The sequence below is a fragment of the Mustela erminea genome, chromosome 11, assembly GCF_009829155.1.
Source record: "Mustela erminea isolate mMusErm1 chromosome 11, mMusErm1.Pri, whole genome shotgun sequence".
NCBI classification, from domain to species: Eukaryota; Metazoa; Chordata; class Mammalia; order Carnivora; family Mustelidae; genus Mustela; species Mustela erminea.
In genome coordinates, this window is record NC_045624.1 from 17,362,521 (window position 1) to 17,381,907 (window position 19,387).

The window sequence follows — 19,387 nt, forward strand, 5'->3', positions numbered from 1 at the left end:
AGCTTTTCAGATTTTTGCATTAAAAGCCTAAAAATCCTTTTATAAATAATAAACTCCACAAATATATGCTCCACTGTAAACACACTTTCAAATAATGCCGTAGAAAATTAAATTCTCCATGGCTTAATTTGTTGACTTAGATCTAAGTTCTAAAGACTTATCTACCATCTGACCTCTCACTGCCAGTGAATTATCCCATGAGCCCAGAATTCAACGAATGACCACTTAGCTACATAAAGATGAACAGAAATCAATGTCTACGTGTCCTCTGGCTATACCTGGATCTTGCAGGTTTGTAGTACTGACAGGTTTCTTCAGTTCAAAGCCCAGAAGGTAGAGAGCAAGGTTGGGGGGGTTACGTTCCAGAGAGGTGATGAGAAGATTCAAGATGTGGATTCTTGTTTCATGACGGATTCCAGCTAATTTCTTTTCAAGTTCTGATCCTTAATGTGGAAAGTCATGACACAAAGTTACAAAACAATAAAAAGGTCAAGATAAGTTTAAATATATAAAGCTTGTATTCCAAACCTCCATGTTCTCTTTAAGTTCACTTCATCAGCCATTAGAATGCAGATTTGTTTAAAGCCTTACATGTTTGTGCTAGCAAATTCTCAAACTTCTCTTTTATCACCAACAGACAGTTAACAGTTTTCTTTATATTATTTATACAGAGTGAAAAAACAATACATGTTAGTAGAAGACATACCCTCTTCTAGACGTACAAATTCTTCTGTGTCTTCGCTATCCAAACACTCCACAAATCCAGCCATCAGCTTCTGACTTACACCCTGGGGTCATATAAAGATTTTTTAAAAGACAAATTATAAACTTCTTAAATATCAGAGAAACTATGATACATTTCTTTATAGACACTTGTTTATAAAGAAAAAAGGCAAATCTCTAAAGTATTTAGGTTTCAATTTCACTTTTAATAGGAAATGCAATTCCTTAAATTGCCATAAGTTAGCTCTCTATAGAAACAAAGAAACAAATATTTTTTATTGGTTTCAAAACTCGCTTCCCTAATTTCCTTTCCCAAAATATCAAACCAGTTTAAAAAAATAACATTAAATTGCCATCTGATGACCTCCTCATTGTATACCCAAGACTATGAGATCTTAACTAAAATACAAAATAAAATTCTCACCTTCTCTCTTTAGAATTTGTTTCTGGGCTGGGCTGAGAGATTAGACATTACCCAGTCTCCTCGAGGACTCGAGCAGGATATTAAAATTGGTAATAATAATTCATACTCAAATGTATATGAATGAGCTAAGAACCCTCACTTTCCACATCTCCTCTCATATAGTTTTTGTGGGGTTTGTTACAATTGATTAATGGAACTTTAGTTCAGTATGTGGGTTATACACTGATTATTAGCCCAACAAAGGAGGATTCTGACAACAATACAATCCTCCCTATCATGTAGTTTTCAAGAACCTTATCCAAAAGCTAGATCAGACAGTGGTTCTCAACCTGGGTGGCACTGCCACTCCAGATGGCACTTCGAAATATATGGGGGCATTCTGAGTTGTCACAACTAGAGATTATTACTGACAGACAGTGGCAGGGGACCAGGGATGCTAAGAGTCTTGCAGTATGAGGAAGAGTGATACAAAATGAATATCTGTCCCATCCAAAAGGCCCGAGGAGTCTCAGTTTTGTTTTTTAACAATTTTATTTATTTGAGAGAAAAAGAGAGAGTGCATGAGCAGCGGAGGGACAGAGGGAGAAGGAGAAAGAGAATCTCCCCACTGAGCACAGAGTCTGACATGGGGCTTGATCTCAGGACTGTGAAATCATGACCCGAAACGAACACTCAGACACCCAACCAACTGAGCCACTCTGTCACCCCAAGAGTCCCTCTTTTAAAACACTGTACAGGGCGCCTGGGTGGCTCCGTGGGTTAAGCCTCTGCCTTTGGCTCAGGTCATGATCTCAGGGTCCTGGGATCAAGTCCCGCATCAGGCTCTCCATTTGGCGGGGAGCCTGCTTCCTCCTCTCTCTCTCTGCTGCCTCTCTGCCTACTTGTGATCTCGTTCTGTCAAATAAATAAATAAAATCTTTAAAAAAAAAAAAAAACTGTACATAACAAAATTCAGCTACCAAGGAGTACACAACAAAATTCAACTAGCTAAAGTAGTGCTTTCTAATGTGAAGATACAAGGGGACAAATGCTTATAAAGAGGGGAAAAAAGCAGCAAATTCCCCAAAGGTAGCTATTCAGCATAGAAACGAGTTATCCAGGACAGAAAGAGATTATAAATCAGTTTAACAGAATAGCATCTGAAAACTGTCTAAAGTGCAATATCAGATGAAGTGACACAAATGGAAGTTACCAGAAAACCACAACAGTAGACAACTCAATAGTGAGACACATTCACAACTGCACAAGCTCAGACTACAGTCAGAGTGACCGACAGAGCGAAACAATGGATGCAAACACAAGCAGAAGCTACACCAGAAACCTTATCCCCTTAATGTACTCAGAGGAGCAAGAGTCCCACTCCGCCTGCCAGGCACACACCACAGCGTCTGCAGCGTCACTGTGGATGGTACACTCTTCAAACACAAATCACAGCCCAGGACACGGATAGGTTTTCACCATCATATACACATACACTTACTCTCAAAGAATTTTTTCATAAACACGAGTAAGAGTCCTCCACAGACACTGTGACTTCCATATGCACTCAGAATGTACCAAAAGAAGTAACAACAACAAAAGCAGTTACCTGGTCATGTGTGAAATCTCCAACCAATTTTATCTGAATATTGGAGTTGCAAGAGATACAGCAGAGGATCTTGGCACTTTCAAAAGCCAATTCCGGATTAGTATTGCCATGATACAGGTATCTTTAAAGCAAAAAAACATTTGAGGAACAACGTGACGAAACTTTTGGCTTTTCTCACCTCTCAACAAGGAACATGTAGAACCGGGGCATAGAGCACTCCTGGGTAAATGAGATAAAGGTTTCCGTTCTAACTAGATGCAGTCTGTTGTGGGTTGAATGGCATTCCTCCAAAATTCAATCACGATATCCAAACCCACAGTGACCTTATTTGGAAACAGGGTCTTTGCAGACATAGTCAATCAAGTTAAGGTGAAGTCATTACAGACTACATGCAGCCCTAGTCCAATGATGGCTTATTAAAATTAGGGGGGGATTCAAAACAGACACACACACAGGGAGAACACCATGTGAAGCTGAAGACAGCAATCAGGGTGATGCCTCTACAAGTCACAGAACAACAAACACTGCCAAGAAAACCACTGGAAGCTAGGATGTATAAGTGAGAAGTTTTCTTCCTAGCTCCTAACCGCCAAACTTCCAGCTTCCCTAAAGGAAAAAAACTATATATTTATAGTGATATATAGTATATATAACATAATATGTAATATTATATTGTTTCCTGGAGTTGAGCATCTCTCGTGGTTTGCCTCCCTCTTCATTTTCATCTTGTTTTATTTTTCCTTCCCTTCCCCTACACTTATCTGTTTTGTTTCAGCCCTTCTACTGTTCAGCTATTATGGACAATGCAATTATAAAGATTGGGGTGCATGTGCCCCTTCGAGTCATTGTATTTGTATCCTTTGAATAAATACCTACTAGTTCAATTGCTGGGTCATAGGGTAGCTCTATTTTTTAACTTTTTGAGGAAGCTCCATACTGTTTCCCAGAGTGGCTGCATCAGTTTGTATTCCCACCAACAGTGTGAGAGGGTTCCCCTCAAGGAGACAAACAATATTAAGATAATGTCATTTTATACTCAGAAATGCTTAGGATGTGGAACCCATTAGAAAGAAAAAAAGAAACCATAAAGGTCAGAGTAATTAAAATAAGAAGGACTAAAGAAAGCAAGAACAAAATGAGCCCCCCACCCACCAAGTAATGAATGAAGGAGCTTACCAGTTTTGGAAATCAAAGACAGAATGCCCACGTGATTTATTTCATCTTTTTTCTACCTACAATTGTAACTTACCTGGCAATATTCACCACATTATCGGCCTTCTTAGTTCTGGGATTGATTCCCTGTAACAGCTGTTCTAAAGGAGAGACGATTAGAGCCAGCTGACTCTCTCTTAGAAGATCCATAAAGAGATTTTCCTTTTGCAGAGTCAGATTGAGAAGTGCAAGGCAATGCTGTACTGCCTTCTCCAAGTGTTTCTTCCCTACAAAAAAACACAAACTGAAGTTAGAAAGTTCTACATGAACCTTAGAAATGCACAGTTCTTAGGAAAACAAGCTAAGGGACAAGTTCTGGACTTAAAAAGCCCTCAAATGTTCACTTGCAGCAGCAACTTCATAAAACTACTCACCCATGCCAATTCACGGTAATTACGGTTAACTTAAGAATCCCCGTATGCAGTGGCTTCTCAGTCACTTTCCCTTAGCTCTTCCTTAATTATTTGGAGAAATGGTTCTGAAACTGGGGGGTGATTTAGGCCCAAGGGGACACGCAGCAAGACCTAGAGATACTTTTCGTTGTCACAACTGGGAAAGCTCTACAGGCATCTAGTAGTTAGAGGCCTACAGTGCACAGGACAGTCCCCACAACAAAGAATTTCATGGCCCAAGATGTCAATGGCACCAAGACTGAGAAACTGATTAGAGTAATACATACTCACTGCAGAAAATGTGTAAATAAATAAACAGAATTTGAACAGGATCATCTGCAATCCCACCATTCAAATTTAAAATACATGGACTCTGGAGCCAAACTGCCTAGGTTCAAATCAGAGCCACAACTTACTGTGGAAAGATACAAAACCACTTTGTTGCATCAATTTCCTTATTTGCAAACCGGAAATAACAGTATCTAATAATAAGAGGGCTTTTGTACAGATTAAATGTGTTAAATGTGCTTTTAAAAGCACCAAATGAATATTAAGCACTCAATAAATCATGATAATTAGCAGCAGTAATGATTTTGAATAAAACTTACTGAACACTATGAACCACCAATTAAGTACCTTTACAAAAACTATATGGACAAGAAAACAAAAAGTACATTAGATTTATATTTAGGCATGTTACAGATATTAAAGTGAAAGAAACATGATTATAACTACTGATTAAAAAAACCATGCAATGAGACACAGTGATAGTGAGAGTCTCTGTATTACTGTACTTTCACTTTTAATATGCTTTCATTGCATGACTCACTGGAAACACCTATGAAGAATCTCACAGTGAAAAGGAACTTCAGAAATCATCTCTTTCAAACCCTCCGCTTACAAAAAAATAAAAATATGAGAACTGTTTTCATGACATTAAGACATTCAGGCACATACCAGGGAAAGGGGCATAGGTATCCAGCTGCTTAACACCTTCTTCCAGTAAACTAAGGGCAAGCTCCAACATTGGTGACTCATTCAGAAGATGATACATGAGACTAAATCCTGGTGGCTTGTAGGCTATGATTTCTTCTCCTAAATAGAACGCAACACAATCCAAAAGACGAACAGTTAGTATTTTTGTCAGACCCTTGGTTTATATGAAATGTATGAAACTTGTAAATTAAATGGCATCTAAACGGGCAAGGTTCAATATAGAGACAAGGACACAAACTATATACAGCTATAATTTCCAAAAGGGATATTTTGCTCAGAGCAGTTAGTTACCTATAACATGTTAACTATCCAAGAATCTGTAAGGCAGTGTTGTCTTTCATTCAGCAAAATTTTACTTTATTTTCTCTTGCTCAGAACAATGAAAATAACTAACGTAATGTAACAAAAAAGATTACATTCTAACCTACTTCACAAACTCAGAAATAATTTGTATCTTATAATTTATAAATTACAAATAGCTTTACAAATAGCTGACAGCTTATTGGAAAGTGACAGAATTAAATTACCTTGTAATTCCACAAACTGGTCTACAAAATCTTCCAATTGAGGCTCATAATCTCTGAGCAATTTATAAAACACCTCCAAAACAACCTCAGCAACTTCCCACTACAGAAAGAAATAAACGTGACAGTAACAATAAAACAGTCCAAGGTGATAGCCTTGCTAGGTTTTCCATTCCTCCCACTTTTCTCCAGAACATGAAGAAGCCCCTTCTCTGACGTGTCAAATACTTCCTATTTTCTCTAAAAATCCCAGCTGTAAAGGTTCTGAGACATCATCTAATCACCCTTATTTCACAGAGGAAACAAATGAAGCTCAGAGCATGAGTAACTTCCCCAAAACCATAAAACTTGGTAGCAAAGGTACTGGAAATACAAGGCCTGGACTTCTATTCCCAGACCAGTATTCTACCTTACAGCCCTAGCCAAAAAAGTGAAGAGGACTCAGTCACTGCTGGGCTTGCCCCCTAATGACCCCATTAACACCTTTCTGTTAAAAAATGTTTTTTAAAGCCGTGTAACAAGGAAAAATATTTATGCCAAAGAAAAAATATACACAACAGTATAGACAGTAAAATTAAAACTTTATTTTAAAAAAATCCATCATATAGAATTTATGAAAGCGGAGTTTGCTAAATATAGATAGGGTGTTTTTTGATATTATCATTTTAAAACCATATTATCATTTTAAAACCATTTCCACTGCATATAATTTTATCAAGACGGAGTTTGGGAATTGGGACTATACAGTGATTTTTTTTTTAATTATTATTTAAAAATTATCCACTTAGCTATATTTTCCAAAAATTTCAAGATCATTTATTTAAATAAAAAAGGCTTATCACCACATAATAATGGATTTTAGGATTGAGAAATATACAATAATCTATGCTATTTAGATTGAGATCTAAAGCTGTTTTTGTGAGAAGCTAGTGTTCTAAAATAAAAGAAGTTCAACCTGAAGAAGACTTTCAAATGCAAAAAATTCACGAAGTTGAGGAACAAAAGTCTGAGCGTTAAGTATGCTGGGCCAGAAACACAATCAATGGTAGCTTGGGAAAAGTGTAGGACTGGAAATGTCCATACGCGTGAATGAAAAACAGTAACCTGGAAAGAACGTGGCTGACTGAAGCTCTAAACACTTAAGGTCATAATGACTTTTTAAGAAAAGGCAAATAAGCTACCTAAGCCTAGTGCAAAAATGTATCAGAACATCTTGTCGAAGAGACAGCCATTCTTAGCATCCATTATTTGGTTGCTGAGATAATTTGAGGACTTAAATGTAAACCCCTCTCAGTGTTTATTTTTACTATGTGAGAAGGAAAAATTATAAAGCAACTGACAAAAAATGAATTTCCGGTACTTGAGACTAAATACTAGAAACAAACTGTCCAGTGAAAGGGGAATGAATACATGAATCATGCTAAAAACATGTAAGGCTCGTGCAGTCATTAGACTATTTTCAAAGAATCTTTGACGGCATGAAGAAGTGCTCATGATACCGTATTTAGTAGCCAAAAAGAGATGCAAACTAAACTAATTATTTCAATTAAAATATATATGTATAGGAAAAAGTTATCTTCCTTTGGCAACAGGATTACGGATAATATTACTTCTTATATTGTTCTCTATTTTCCTAACTTCCCAAATTAGCATAAAAATTTTATAATCCTCATACAATAACAAATAAACCCAACAGGTTAAAAAACAAGAAAATTATACAAATAAAGCAGAAATGTCCCTACAAGATATATTCAAGTGTATTCTGTGAGGTGATAAACAGTATTTATAGACTAAGTGAATTACATCAGAACCTGGAAGGGTCTCTTATATAGCTTAGAGGTTATAAGCTTGAATCTGGAATCATAGTCCTAGGTTCAAATCCTGGTCCTAGACCTTAGGCAAGTTCCTTAACCTTGCTAAGCCTCCATCTGTAAAATGGGAATATTAATAGTACCTGCCTCAGGGTAATATTAGAATTACATAAGATGAAATATATATACGTTCAGTTCTGAGTGTGCTGCAACCAGAGCAAATATGTATGTTAACGTCAATGCTCCCTGAGCCTCCATCACAAACATACCTGACAGACCATAATACGCCTTCCCACTAAGCCAAGACTTCACAACCCAAAAGCACTACTAAATCTATAGAAATTGGTGTGCAAGTTAGGGTTAATTTATTTTAATTCCTAAACAAAATCATCCCAAAAAAGGACAATGTGTTTCCAACGGACAATGGTATGACATTTTTGGTTCAATTTTGGCCCAAATTTGTTCAGAGAAGGATCTGAATGACTACGAATTCATATCAACTAAACTACTCATCACTAAAGTCAGTGCTTTGGTTTTAATGCCCAGATTTTTTTTTTTTTTTAATTTATTTGAGAGAGAGACAGAGAGAGAGCATGAGCGAGGAGAAGGTCAGAGGGAGAAGCAGACTCCCCATGGAGCTGGGAGCCCGATGTGGGACTCGATCCCAAGACTCCGGGATCATGACCTGAGCCGAAGGCAGTCGTCCAACCAACTGAGCCACCCAGGCGTCCCTTGGGGGATTTTTTTAAATGCATATAAACTAATCAGATCATGGACGACACAGTATTAAAGATTATGAATTTTACTGACTGGCAAAAGCTAATATGAATCTATAGCACCTTATACCTTTCATAAAAGAAAAAGCAGCAATAAATGAGTAAGGACAAAAAACATTTTCTCTGAACATTACCTTTTCAGCAGCTCTCCGGTAAGCTCTTGTGCGGAATCGGAGAAACACAGAATCTCTAAGAAACTGCAAATAAGGGTCAAAGCCAGGGGGCCGCAGGCCAGCACCCAAATTAGAAGGAAATGAGCTCTCCACCAGGGTACTAATAAGCTGGCAAAAAGCCCGAGTCAATGGGTATTCTTCACACCGGGATTCTATTTCATTTAGTTCAACCTACCAATGAAAAATAAAGACATTTAGTAATATAAAACAATCAGCTATAAAGTACAAAACATTTGCAGATATTGACTCATTAATATTGAGCTTATCATCATCACAGCAAAAGAAACCTAACGCATATCACCATTTTTCACTTAGAGGAAAAGACACAAAGTAGTATATAAATCTAGATCAATCAGATGGGAGAATTTTAAATTCCCACATACTGTTCCCAACTGCGAATTAAAAATAGAAATCTTACATGTTTCTTTATGAAAAAGAGAGGGCGAGTGTAGACAGAGAGAAGACAAAAAACTAAAACAAGTAAATTCTCATTTCAGGTTGACTCAAGTAACCTAATTAAATTGAATTTAAAGCAAACTTTCAGCTTGGATGGCTGCCATGTAACATCCTTTCCCAACTCTGAAATCTGAAGTATTTTGGTTCCTCTCACGAAAAATTTCATCTCTATTTCAACATGGACCGGACATTTCAAATGAAATATATTAAGTTTGAAAATTATAGGAACCTAACAGGGTAGGAACAATTTTGTTAATTTTCATCATGTGACTGTATGAATAGAGAACATTTAAACAAAAAGGAAAACTTTACCTCAATACCAATAGCTTGCCTCTGGCTTGGAACCCTCACGGTCTGCAGAATCTTAAAATATTAAGAAACAGATGTTAGGAACACTCCCCCCCACTCCTCAATGAAAAATAGTGGCTCTGCAATATAATAGTCCTATTCCTCCCACACCACATGCGTATATCTTATGCTGATCAGAAAGCACAATTGAAAAGTTTCTGATGGCACTTTCATTAGCAATCATGTGGGATTCAGGTAGAACCTCTGATTATCTGGGCTTCAGAAAACTGGTAGTTTCTAAGAGCACATAAGAAGTATGACAGAATTTCCTCGGAGATATTCTAGGAATCATCTTAAGAGGATTTATGGGACGAAATCTCACCAATGCTCAAGACCAGCCCTACAATTAGAACCAGAAAACTAATAATTAAATTTGTTAAGAACAGGTTTGAAAAGGTTTCTTGTGTGGGCAAAAGTTCTGAGTTAAGATGTTCTGACCTGACCTTGCTAGGGACATAAGCAATAAATGGTATAATTAATTTCACTTAATTTTATGTTACTTACCTCTCTTACAAGCTGAAAATATACTATCAGGTAGGATCCTTTAAAAACAAGTCTTGCTCTAAGGGTATCTAAAATGTCTAAACCTAATCATATTTCATTTTCGGTATAAAGCAGCACTAAGCACTCAGAACACTAAGTATGATATATTCACAAATGAAAAAAAATGAAGTATTAATACTAAATCCAAAGTGATTCAGCCTCTCAGCACACACCAGCTCCCTTCATTTTGCTCTTATAAAGTAGCATTACATCTTCAGGACACACGTTAGAAAATAACTAGAATATTTTACTCCTTCAAAATAGTGTTAGAATCACAGACACCTATATGCTTTATTGTTTTTTAGACAAACACATATTCCACCTAACTATTTTCACAGAGGTATTTCTGTAAAGCACATCCTTACTCTCCTTTTTAATCTTAGTGTGTGTGTGTATATATATAGAATAACTATATCTTCACAAAACAATTCCAATAGGCCTTATATCTAAAGAAATAAGTGTTAACAGAGATACTTCGTTCTTCTGGTATGGGATAGGAGGACAGGGAAGGAAGCAACAGAAAAGAAAAACAGGTATTCCCCACATTTAATGAGTACAAATAATATCTGAAGACTTTTATCAGCCTGGTCTTAAAGAGAGAGTTGAGGAATTCTGTCCATTTATTAATATCACACAGACACTGAAAAACAAAGTCTTAGGAGAAGAACCCATCTCCAGTAACCTACTGAAGCTGTCAGCTGATCTAAGAGAAAAACCTAAGCCTGTTAATTTCTGATGCTATGCTCGGTACTCAAACCATAACTAACTGGGAAGCTGCAAATTGGATGCCCCTGCTTCTACCATATTATCGAGCCTCACTTTCCAAACTATTACATCAGAGAGCTGATAATACTACCTGAGTGTATTCCAACGACTGCCAGAGGGAAGCAGCAATTTCAGGGGATTTTCCAAAAGCTGCAAGGGTCTTCAGCAGCTCTGCTTTGAGAACAGGGGGAATACTGCATTGCAGGAGTCCCAGAATCACCACAACCGGGGTCCACTGAGGATGTTCACAGAGTGCCAGACGAGCATTTTCACTCTGGGGATCAAACACAAAAGATGAGAGAGACTTTCCCATCTTCAAAACCTAAGAAAAATGACCAGGAATCATCTAAATTGCTAGCACTTATACTGAGTATTCAAGGGCTTAATACATATTAAAACAAAGATAAGCCTATGGCTGATGCTTGAGGGATCAAATCAGATTACAGCTCAGTCAGTGTAAAGAAGGGAGGAGAAACAGCATTTCAGAATTACTTTCAGAGCTCTAAGTTTGGAAAATAATCCATATGAGGGTCACATAAATCTTACCTAAGCATTTTCAATCTTTTCTTAAACAATGTAGACTGTTTTTTACTATAATATACGAATGAATACCTTTTAGTTTTTTGAGAAAAAAAAAATGAAGATATATATGGTAAAATATATCACTTTCGTTTTTCAGTAGACTCTACACACAGCATAGAGCCCAATGCAGGGCCTGAACTCACAACCCTGAGATAAAAGTTGGATGCTTAGCTGACTAAGCCACCCAGGCATGCCAATACCATTCCATTTTAATTCAACAAGTAATAACTACTAACTTTATGGGGGTTTTTTGTTTTGTTTTGCTTAATATTTTATTTATTTGACAGAGAGAGAGGGAACGTGCACAAGTAGAGGGAGCAGCAAAGGGAGAAACAGGCTCACTGATGACCAGGAACCCCTATATGGGGCTCAATCCCAAGACCATGGGATCATGACCTGTGCAGAAGGCAGACGTTTAACCGACTGAGTCACCTAAGCACCCCCTAACTTTATGTTTTAATGTTTAATAACAAGCATTACTAGAAAAGCCAAAAAGTTAGAAGTCACTATTCCTGTCCTCAAGACAGAATGTCTCACTAAGCAATTTTGTTCTAGGAAATAACAGAACAAGTAGAAGAGGTTTCTGAGTAGAAAGATTATGTAATGAAGCTTGTGTTTTCTTTTTTTTTTCTTTTTAAAGATTTTATTTATTTACTTGAGAGAGAGACAGTGAGAGAGAGCATGAACGAGGAGAAGGTCAGGGAGAGAAGCAGACTCCCCATGGAGCTGGGAGTCCGATGCAGGACTCGATCCCGGACTCCAGGATCATGACCTGAGCCGAAGGCAGTCATCCAACCAACTGAGTCACCCAGGCGTCCCTTTCTTTTTTTTTTTTTAAAGATTTTATTTATTTATTTGACACACAGAGATCACAAGTAGGCAGAGAGGCAGACAGAGAGAGAGGGGGAAGCAGGCTCCCTGCTGAGCAGAGAGCCTGATGTGGGGCTCGATCCCAGGACTGAGATCATGACCTGAGCTGAAGGCACAGGCTTAACCCACTGAGCCACCCAGGCGCCCCTGAAGCTTGTGTTTTCTTATAAAGACTAATTTGATAGTGGTGGGTGAGATGGTTTGGTGTAAGGAGAGACTAAAAGAGGATTCAGTAAATAACTTCTCTTAGGTTTCTTTCTTTTTTTCTTTCTTTCTTAGTAAAAAATATTTCTTTTTAGCTAAAAATATTCTTGGGGTTCCTGGATGTCTCAGTCGGTTAAGAATCCAACTCTTGATCTCAGAGTCAAGAGACTGAGCCCCACTTTGGGCTCTGCACTTGGCATGGAGCCTGCCTGAGTCTCTCCGTTTGTCCCTCTTACGTCCCCTGCACATGCTCTATAATAAAAAAATAAATTTTAAAATAAATTTTAAAAATAACAAATAAAAAAATATATTCTTTATGTATACATAACACCAACACACACACATCCAAACCTATGCTAGGAACTTTCTAAAAGGATGTGCATCTACAACTGATTCTTATTTGCCCTTCTATTTTCTTCTAGGCATATGCTATTACTTTCCCACTAGCTGACAGCAATAAGCTGGGCTACCATTACTACACCCTCTGAAGGTAAAGAAACAGAGCTTAAAAACAGAATTCCATATATGCAGAATTCTATATGTGCAAAACTCATCACTCATAAACTTCAAGCATTTCGTGAAAATTTGCAAGTTCCTTAAAATGCCCCGTGCATTAAAATACACACTCACATGCTGTGGATAATAATTACCCAAGTAATGATGGTGGAGGTGAGCTGTAAAAAAGCAATCAATCCATCCTGCTCCTTCTGGGTGATGCCGCGTGAAGGGAGGTGACGGTACTGGACACTATCTGCACTCGGAAGATCCTTCCGGAGGTGCTCATGGTAAAGCATTAAGGAGTGAAAGAAATGTTCCCAGGAAACAGGACTGCCACCTGTTCCCTGAATATTTTCAACTGTAAAGAAAGACAGCACAGAATTTCGTTTCAAAAATGTCTAAGCATCTGCTTGGAAATGGAGGGAGAAAATAAATTTAAAGCAATAAACTTTGTCTTTGTCCTAGTTAAGTAGAATGTGTTGTCTTGTCCAGATTAAGTAGTGTGTTGAAAAAGGGTTAGAATTCCTCTATAAACTAAAACTCTGGATTAATTTTTCCTCAGCTAAGAATGGGTGGGTGCCCATCTAAGCGCAAAGGTAAATTACTTTTGATTTCAGTTATCTACTTTATATGCATAAGAGTTCTCTGTGTTGTGCTATAATTAGGTAAGGCTACTATATACTCCGTTATATACTAACCACTGGGCAAGGCAAGCAGGCCTTGACAGAGTAGCCAGAAAAATGGCCTTGGAGCTGGGCAGATCTCAGTTCCAATCCTGCTCCTCCTCGTGACCTTGGATAAGTTACTTCTCTAAACCTCAGTTTCCTCCAATGTAAAAATGAAAGTAATAATATCTACCTAACTAAACAGGTGCTTAATAACTATTTCTTTCTCTTCTCTTTTGCAGTGTTGCAATGTAACCAGACTCAAGTCTGAAAATTAAATGCGGAAATTGGGAGGATTGACGGAGAAACTGTAAGTACAGAAATTTAGAAAACAAGTACTTACAAACATGAATTGAGAAAATCAAACTCATGTGGCAAGGGAATATATTTTGTTTTGAGTACCAGATGTGTTCTTGAAAGTTTTTATGTATCAATTCTGATTTCTTAAACCGAATTTTATTGTACATATATATATATATATATATATATTTTTTTTTTTTTTTTTTTAAATTTATTGGGGCACCTGGGTGTCTCAGTGGGTTAAAGCCTTGCCTTCGGTTTGGGTCATGATCCCAGGGTCCTGGGATCGAGCCGTACATGGGGCTCTCTGCTCAGTAGGGAGTCTGCTTCTCCCTCTCTCTCTGCCTGCCTCTCTGCCTACTTGTGGTCTCTGTCACATAAATAAATAAAATCTTTGAAAAAAAAAAAAATTTTATTTATTTATGACAGAAAGAGATAGCAAGAGAGGAAACACAAGCATGGGGGAGCTGGAAAGGGAGAAGCAGGCTCCCCGTTGAGTGGGGAGCCCAATATGGGATTTGATCCCTGGATGCTGGGATCATGACACAAGCTGAGGGCAGCCACCTAACGACTGAGCCACCCCGGCGCCCCTGAATTCTATTTTATAAAGCAAATAGTAGAGCTGCCCAATCTGTGAGACCATCACTAATGCATGAAGCTACCAACGCATTTCTTTCCCATTATTATAAAAATAATTTATACACTTGGTAGAACCAAGAATATAATCAATATTCTTTAATAGGCAGGGGGATAATGAACTCAAGAATGTCACAACAAACTTAGACAATATCCAGATTTTTCTCACCATGACTACTACCATTGACTTTAAGCAGGCTGAAACAGTAGTGGGCACACTGGGGCCCATTGGCCAATCCCTGGAGCATTTTCAAATAAGGAATGTAAATCGTTGGAGGCAATAGGTCACCCATTTGCCTAACAAACTTTGACAACACAACCTGAAATAGGGAAAAATCAATAGTTTACATAAAGCTTATCTTAATTTTAAGGTAGCATGGACTAGCTAATAAAGACTACATATGAACTAAAACTAAGTGCTCTGATTTAATAATCTGGTATTCTACTTATGAAACATTATTTTTCAAGATCATTAGCAATTTAATGCAATTATAGAATACTTTTGTGAACATGAAGTACAATGTTTTTAAATCATCTCAGTGTCACAGAATATGACTACTTACACTTTTCTCTTTTTTTTTAAATCAACATATAATGTATTATTTGTCCCAGGGGTACAGGTCTGTGATGCATCAGTCTTATACAATTCACAACACTCACTAGCACCTACCCTCCCCAATGTCCATCACCCAGACACGCCATTCATCCCAGCCCCTGCCCCTCCAGCAACCCTGTGTTTGTTTCCTGAGGTTACAAGTCTCTTATGGTTTGCCCCCCTCTCTGGTTTCGTCTTGTTTCATTGTTCCCTCCCTTCCCCTATGATCTTGTCTTGTTTCTCAAATTCCTCCTATCAGTGAGAATGTGGTAATTGTCTTTCTGATAGACTTTTTCGCTTAGCCTAATACCCTTTAGTTCCATCCACATTGTTGCAAATGGCAAGATTTGTTTTTCTGATGGCTGCATAATATTCCATTGTGTGTGTATATATACCACATCTGCTTTATACATTCATCTGCTGATGGACATTTAGGTTCTTTCCATATTTGGTTACTGTGGACAAGACTACTTACATTTTAAACAGTAAAGCAATGGAAGAAACTGACTCCTCTAAAATTAACCAGCAAAGTCAGATATACTTGGAAACCAAGATTCCTGAATCCCAGTCAAATTTAGTATGAAGACCTAGGAACCTGAAAGAATTTTGGATGCTAACCTAAACATACTGTTTTGTGTTCAGCCAATGCCACATTCCTACATTCCTGTTCTGTAAATCTACCTCTTAGTTTTTTCTTTTATCTTGCTTACTCCTTAAATCTAATAACAAACAAAAATACTATTCAGACATTGAGGCTCATTGGCTGGAATTCAGAACTGAAAATGTTACAGATCTCTAGAAATCACTGTAAAATCTATTAGGTATAAGTCATTTTCTAATTAGTTAGAAAAATACCCTTATTTTTACGAGATACTATTTACCCAGGAAAATGGGAAATGCCATGTTGTCTGTTAAGTTTAATGTACTCCAGCAAAATCAAAGTAGTAAAAATAGCGGTAGTAGATGAAGCAAACAGGGCAAATGTTAATAGCTATTAAAATGCTGGGTGTTCATTATAATTATTCTCTCTTCCATATGTTTGAAATATTTCATAATATATTTTTTTAATCTTCAAAAAATTTTAATAAGCCCTTCTCGAAAACATTTTTATAAATGGGGAGAAAAACAATAAATGTAAGAAATGCAGTAAAAAGAAAAGGTACCTGATCCCAGACTCTAGCATAACTGAAAATTATTCAACATGAAAGCTTCTAGAAGAGCAAATCCCATATTTGCTACTGCCTATCATACTTAACATAGAATAGAAAATGGATTTTTTCCATATCATCTATTGATATGGATGGATCAATATGATATTGATCATAGGCATTTTGTCATCAATTCTAACTTCTAAGCCTTTCCTTCTATTACTTATACCTCTCCTATCTTACCTAACTTGTTAATAATGGTGTATTGAGGGCACCCGGCTGGCTCAGTCTGTGGAGCATGAGACTCTTGATCTCAGGGTTGTCAGTTCGAGCCCCACACTGAGTGTAGAGTTTACTTAAAAATAAAATCTTAAAAAATAAAAATAAAAAAAGGAATGATGTATACTGGTTATTGTCATGCCTGCTGAGGAAAGACTAATATTAATACCAAGAGAAGTCAAATAAGTGACACATAGAAAGACTATAGACACCTGTCTACAACTGGACACATACCTAGTATGTTACAAAAGGCTAACTACATAAATGATCAGAACTTAGAGTTTCAAATTTCCTTAAGAAAACAGTGTACATTTTTAAGTTACACAAGTGGTCACTTGTGTTAATGGCAATAACATCAGGAAATAACACTTGTTCATGGTTCAACACTCCCAATTATCATACCAAGGCAGAAAAGCAAGAAAACTAAGAGCTCACCTGGCGTTGAGGGGGTCGCTGATGAGCTACCCCAAGGTAAGAACCCATGATCGTGGAAGTCTGAAGAGGCTCTGAGGGACACCAATATTCGAGAGCAAGCTCCAAATTAAAAGGGTTCTTTTTATATAGCTCACCGATCTGCAAAATGTAAGCAAACTGAGTGAAAATGCCTTTAATTCAACAATTACTTTTAAGTAAAAATTTACATTTTTATGGAATTCACTTGTATATTTAAGACATTAAAACCGAAACTTTTACTCTTTGTATATTTAAGACATTAAAACTGAAACTTTCCACAATTACGGAGTAAGTAATGGAAGGAGGGAGAGATGACCGTTCATCCAGAGTAATGGCTTACCAAGAGCATTAAGTGTTCCAGATCTCTTCTAAGTGAAATGGGAGGTTCATTACCCATCTGCATACTCATATGAATTATTCGAGCATCTTCATCTGCCCGATTCCTCAACTGTTTCACCTATTAAATACATTACAGACAGCTTCATATGGAAATTTAGTATACAGGTCAATAATACTGAAATCCAGCAACTAAGAGTGGTTACGTAATAGAAAAACTGTTTAAACATCTACTCCACTTTAATGACATGAAGAAATATACCAGGAATTGTATGATACCACTATCCATAATTTATAAGATCTTAAAACGTCAAAGCATTTTCCATTACAGAGAGGTCGAGTTTTAAAACTATAGTGTTGCTTGAAAGGAACATTACTGACATTTTGGGCAAGACATTTCCTCCCTGCTTTGGATCATCCTGAATACTGCAGGACAGTTTAGCATCTCTGGACTACCTACTAGCTACCAATAACCCCACCAAAGATATTATAACAAGGAAAAGTGGTGCCACTAATTTCCCAAACATTTTCTGGTGGACATTACTGCACTGGCTAAGAACCATTACCCTGTAACATTTGTGTGAACTAAATGTCAACTGATATAAGAAAATACTCCCTTTTATTTATTTATTTTTTAAGATTTTATTTATTTATTTGAGAGAGAGACAGTGAAAGAGAGCAAGAGAGCGGAGAAGGTCAGAGGGAGAAGCAGACTCCCCATGGAGCTGGGAGCCGGATGCAGGACTAGATCCCTGGACTCCGGGATCATGACCTGAGCGGAAGGCAGTTGCTTAACCAACTGAGCCACCAAGGTGCCCAATACTCCCTTTTAAAACCAAAACAAAAAGAGCTAGACAAACCCACAATTAAAGATTTCAATACTCCTCTCTCAAAACTTAATAGAACAAGTATACAAAATCTATAAGGACATGGAAGACTTAACACTATCAACCAAATTTACCTACTGGCATTTACAGAATACTCCACAGAACAGCAGCAGAATATAGATTCCTTTCATGTGTGCACAGAACCTTTCCAAGATATGTCATATTCTAAATCATAAAACAAACCTCAACCAATTTAAAATAAACTGAAATCTTATAAAGTATGTTCTCTGACCATAACAAAAATAAACTAGAAATCAGTTATACTGAGATACCTGGAAAACCCCAAATATTTAGAAATTAAACAATACTTCTAAATAACCCACTGATCAGAGAAGTCTCAAGGAAAATTACAAAACATTAAATTGAACGAAAAAGAAAACACAACGTATCAAAATCTATGTGACACAGCTAAAGCAATAAAGATAAGTGTGTAACATTAAATATTTGCATTTGAAAAAGTTTCAAATCAATAATCTAAGCTTCTACCTTAATAAACTGAAATGAGAAATGCAAATGAAGCCCAAAGCAAAAGAAAGAAAATAATATAGTGCAGGAATCAGTAACAGTGAAACAAAGTATAAGAAAATCAATGAGGCCAAAATCTAGTTGTTTAGAAAGTTCAATAAAATTGATAAACTTCTACCCAGGTTAATTAAGAAACAAAAAGAGAAGATGCAAAAAAATAAAGAGAGAGAGAGAGAGAAAGAGCAAGAAGATGCAAATTCCAAAATTAAGAATGAAAAAGGAAACATCATTACAGATCCTACATGCACAAACAATATAATAAAGGAATATTAGCAATAACTTTATGTTAATCAATCTGAATAAAAAGGACAAATACACTGACACACACAAACCAAAGCTCATTCAAGAAGAGACAGATAACCTAAATAAAATTTAAAAAATAAAAATAAATATTGCTTAAAATCTTATAATTTTAAAATTAAAATATTAATATTAAACATTTAATTTTAGTATTAAATTTTTATTAGGTTTATATATAAATCTATATCTTATATATTTAATTATATTAGGTATATTATATATTTATATATGTTTTTATTATATTTTTATATTTTATATATTCATTATATAATCAATATATAGTATATATGTTATATAATTAACATATAACACATTATATAATTAAGAAAATTAAATTTCATTAAATTTAATTAAAAATTTAATTAAAAAACTATATAT

General features: G+C 36.5%; 1 protein-coding gene across 3 annotated transcripts in view; it reads right to left on the reverse strand.

Annotated features, from left to right (window-relative positions):
- Window positions 1–19,387, reverse strand: part of NUP205 (nucleoporin 205) — an 84,981-nt gene that overhangs the window by 44,604 nt on the left and 20,990 nt on the right. For all 3 annotated transcript variants that reach the window (XM_032304199.1, XM_032304201.1, XM_032304200.1), the window contains 13 exons: window positions 17,302–17,418; window positions 16,944–17,081; window positions 14,656–14,806; window positions 13,038–13,243; window positions 10,823–11,005; window positions 9,388–9,438; window positions 8,581–8,790; window positions 5,863–5,962; window positions 5,297–5,434; window positions 3,985–4,174; window positions 2,736–2,856; window positions 707–788; window positions 279–443 (listed from right to left, as the gene is read on the reverse strand). In XM_032304199.1, coding sequence (XP_032160090.1) covers window positions 279–443; window positions 707–788; window positions 2,736–2,856; window positions 3,985–4,174; window positions 5,297–5,434; window positions 5,863–5,962; window positions 8,581–8,790; window positions 9,388–9,438; window positions 10,823–11,005; window positions 13,038–13,243; window positions 14,656–14,806; window positions 16,944–17,081; window positions 17,302–17,418 — 1,852 coding nt within the window. The remainder of the gene's footprint in view (window positions 1–278; window positions 444–706; window positions 789–2,735; window positions 2,857–3,984; window positions 4,175–5,296; window positions 5,435–5,862; window positions 5,963–8,580; window positions 8,791–9,387; window positions 9,439–10,822; window positions 11,006–13,037; window positions 13,244–14,655; window positions 14,807–16,943; window positions 17,082–17,301; window positions 17,419–19,387) is intronic.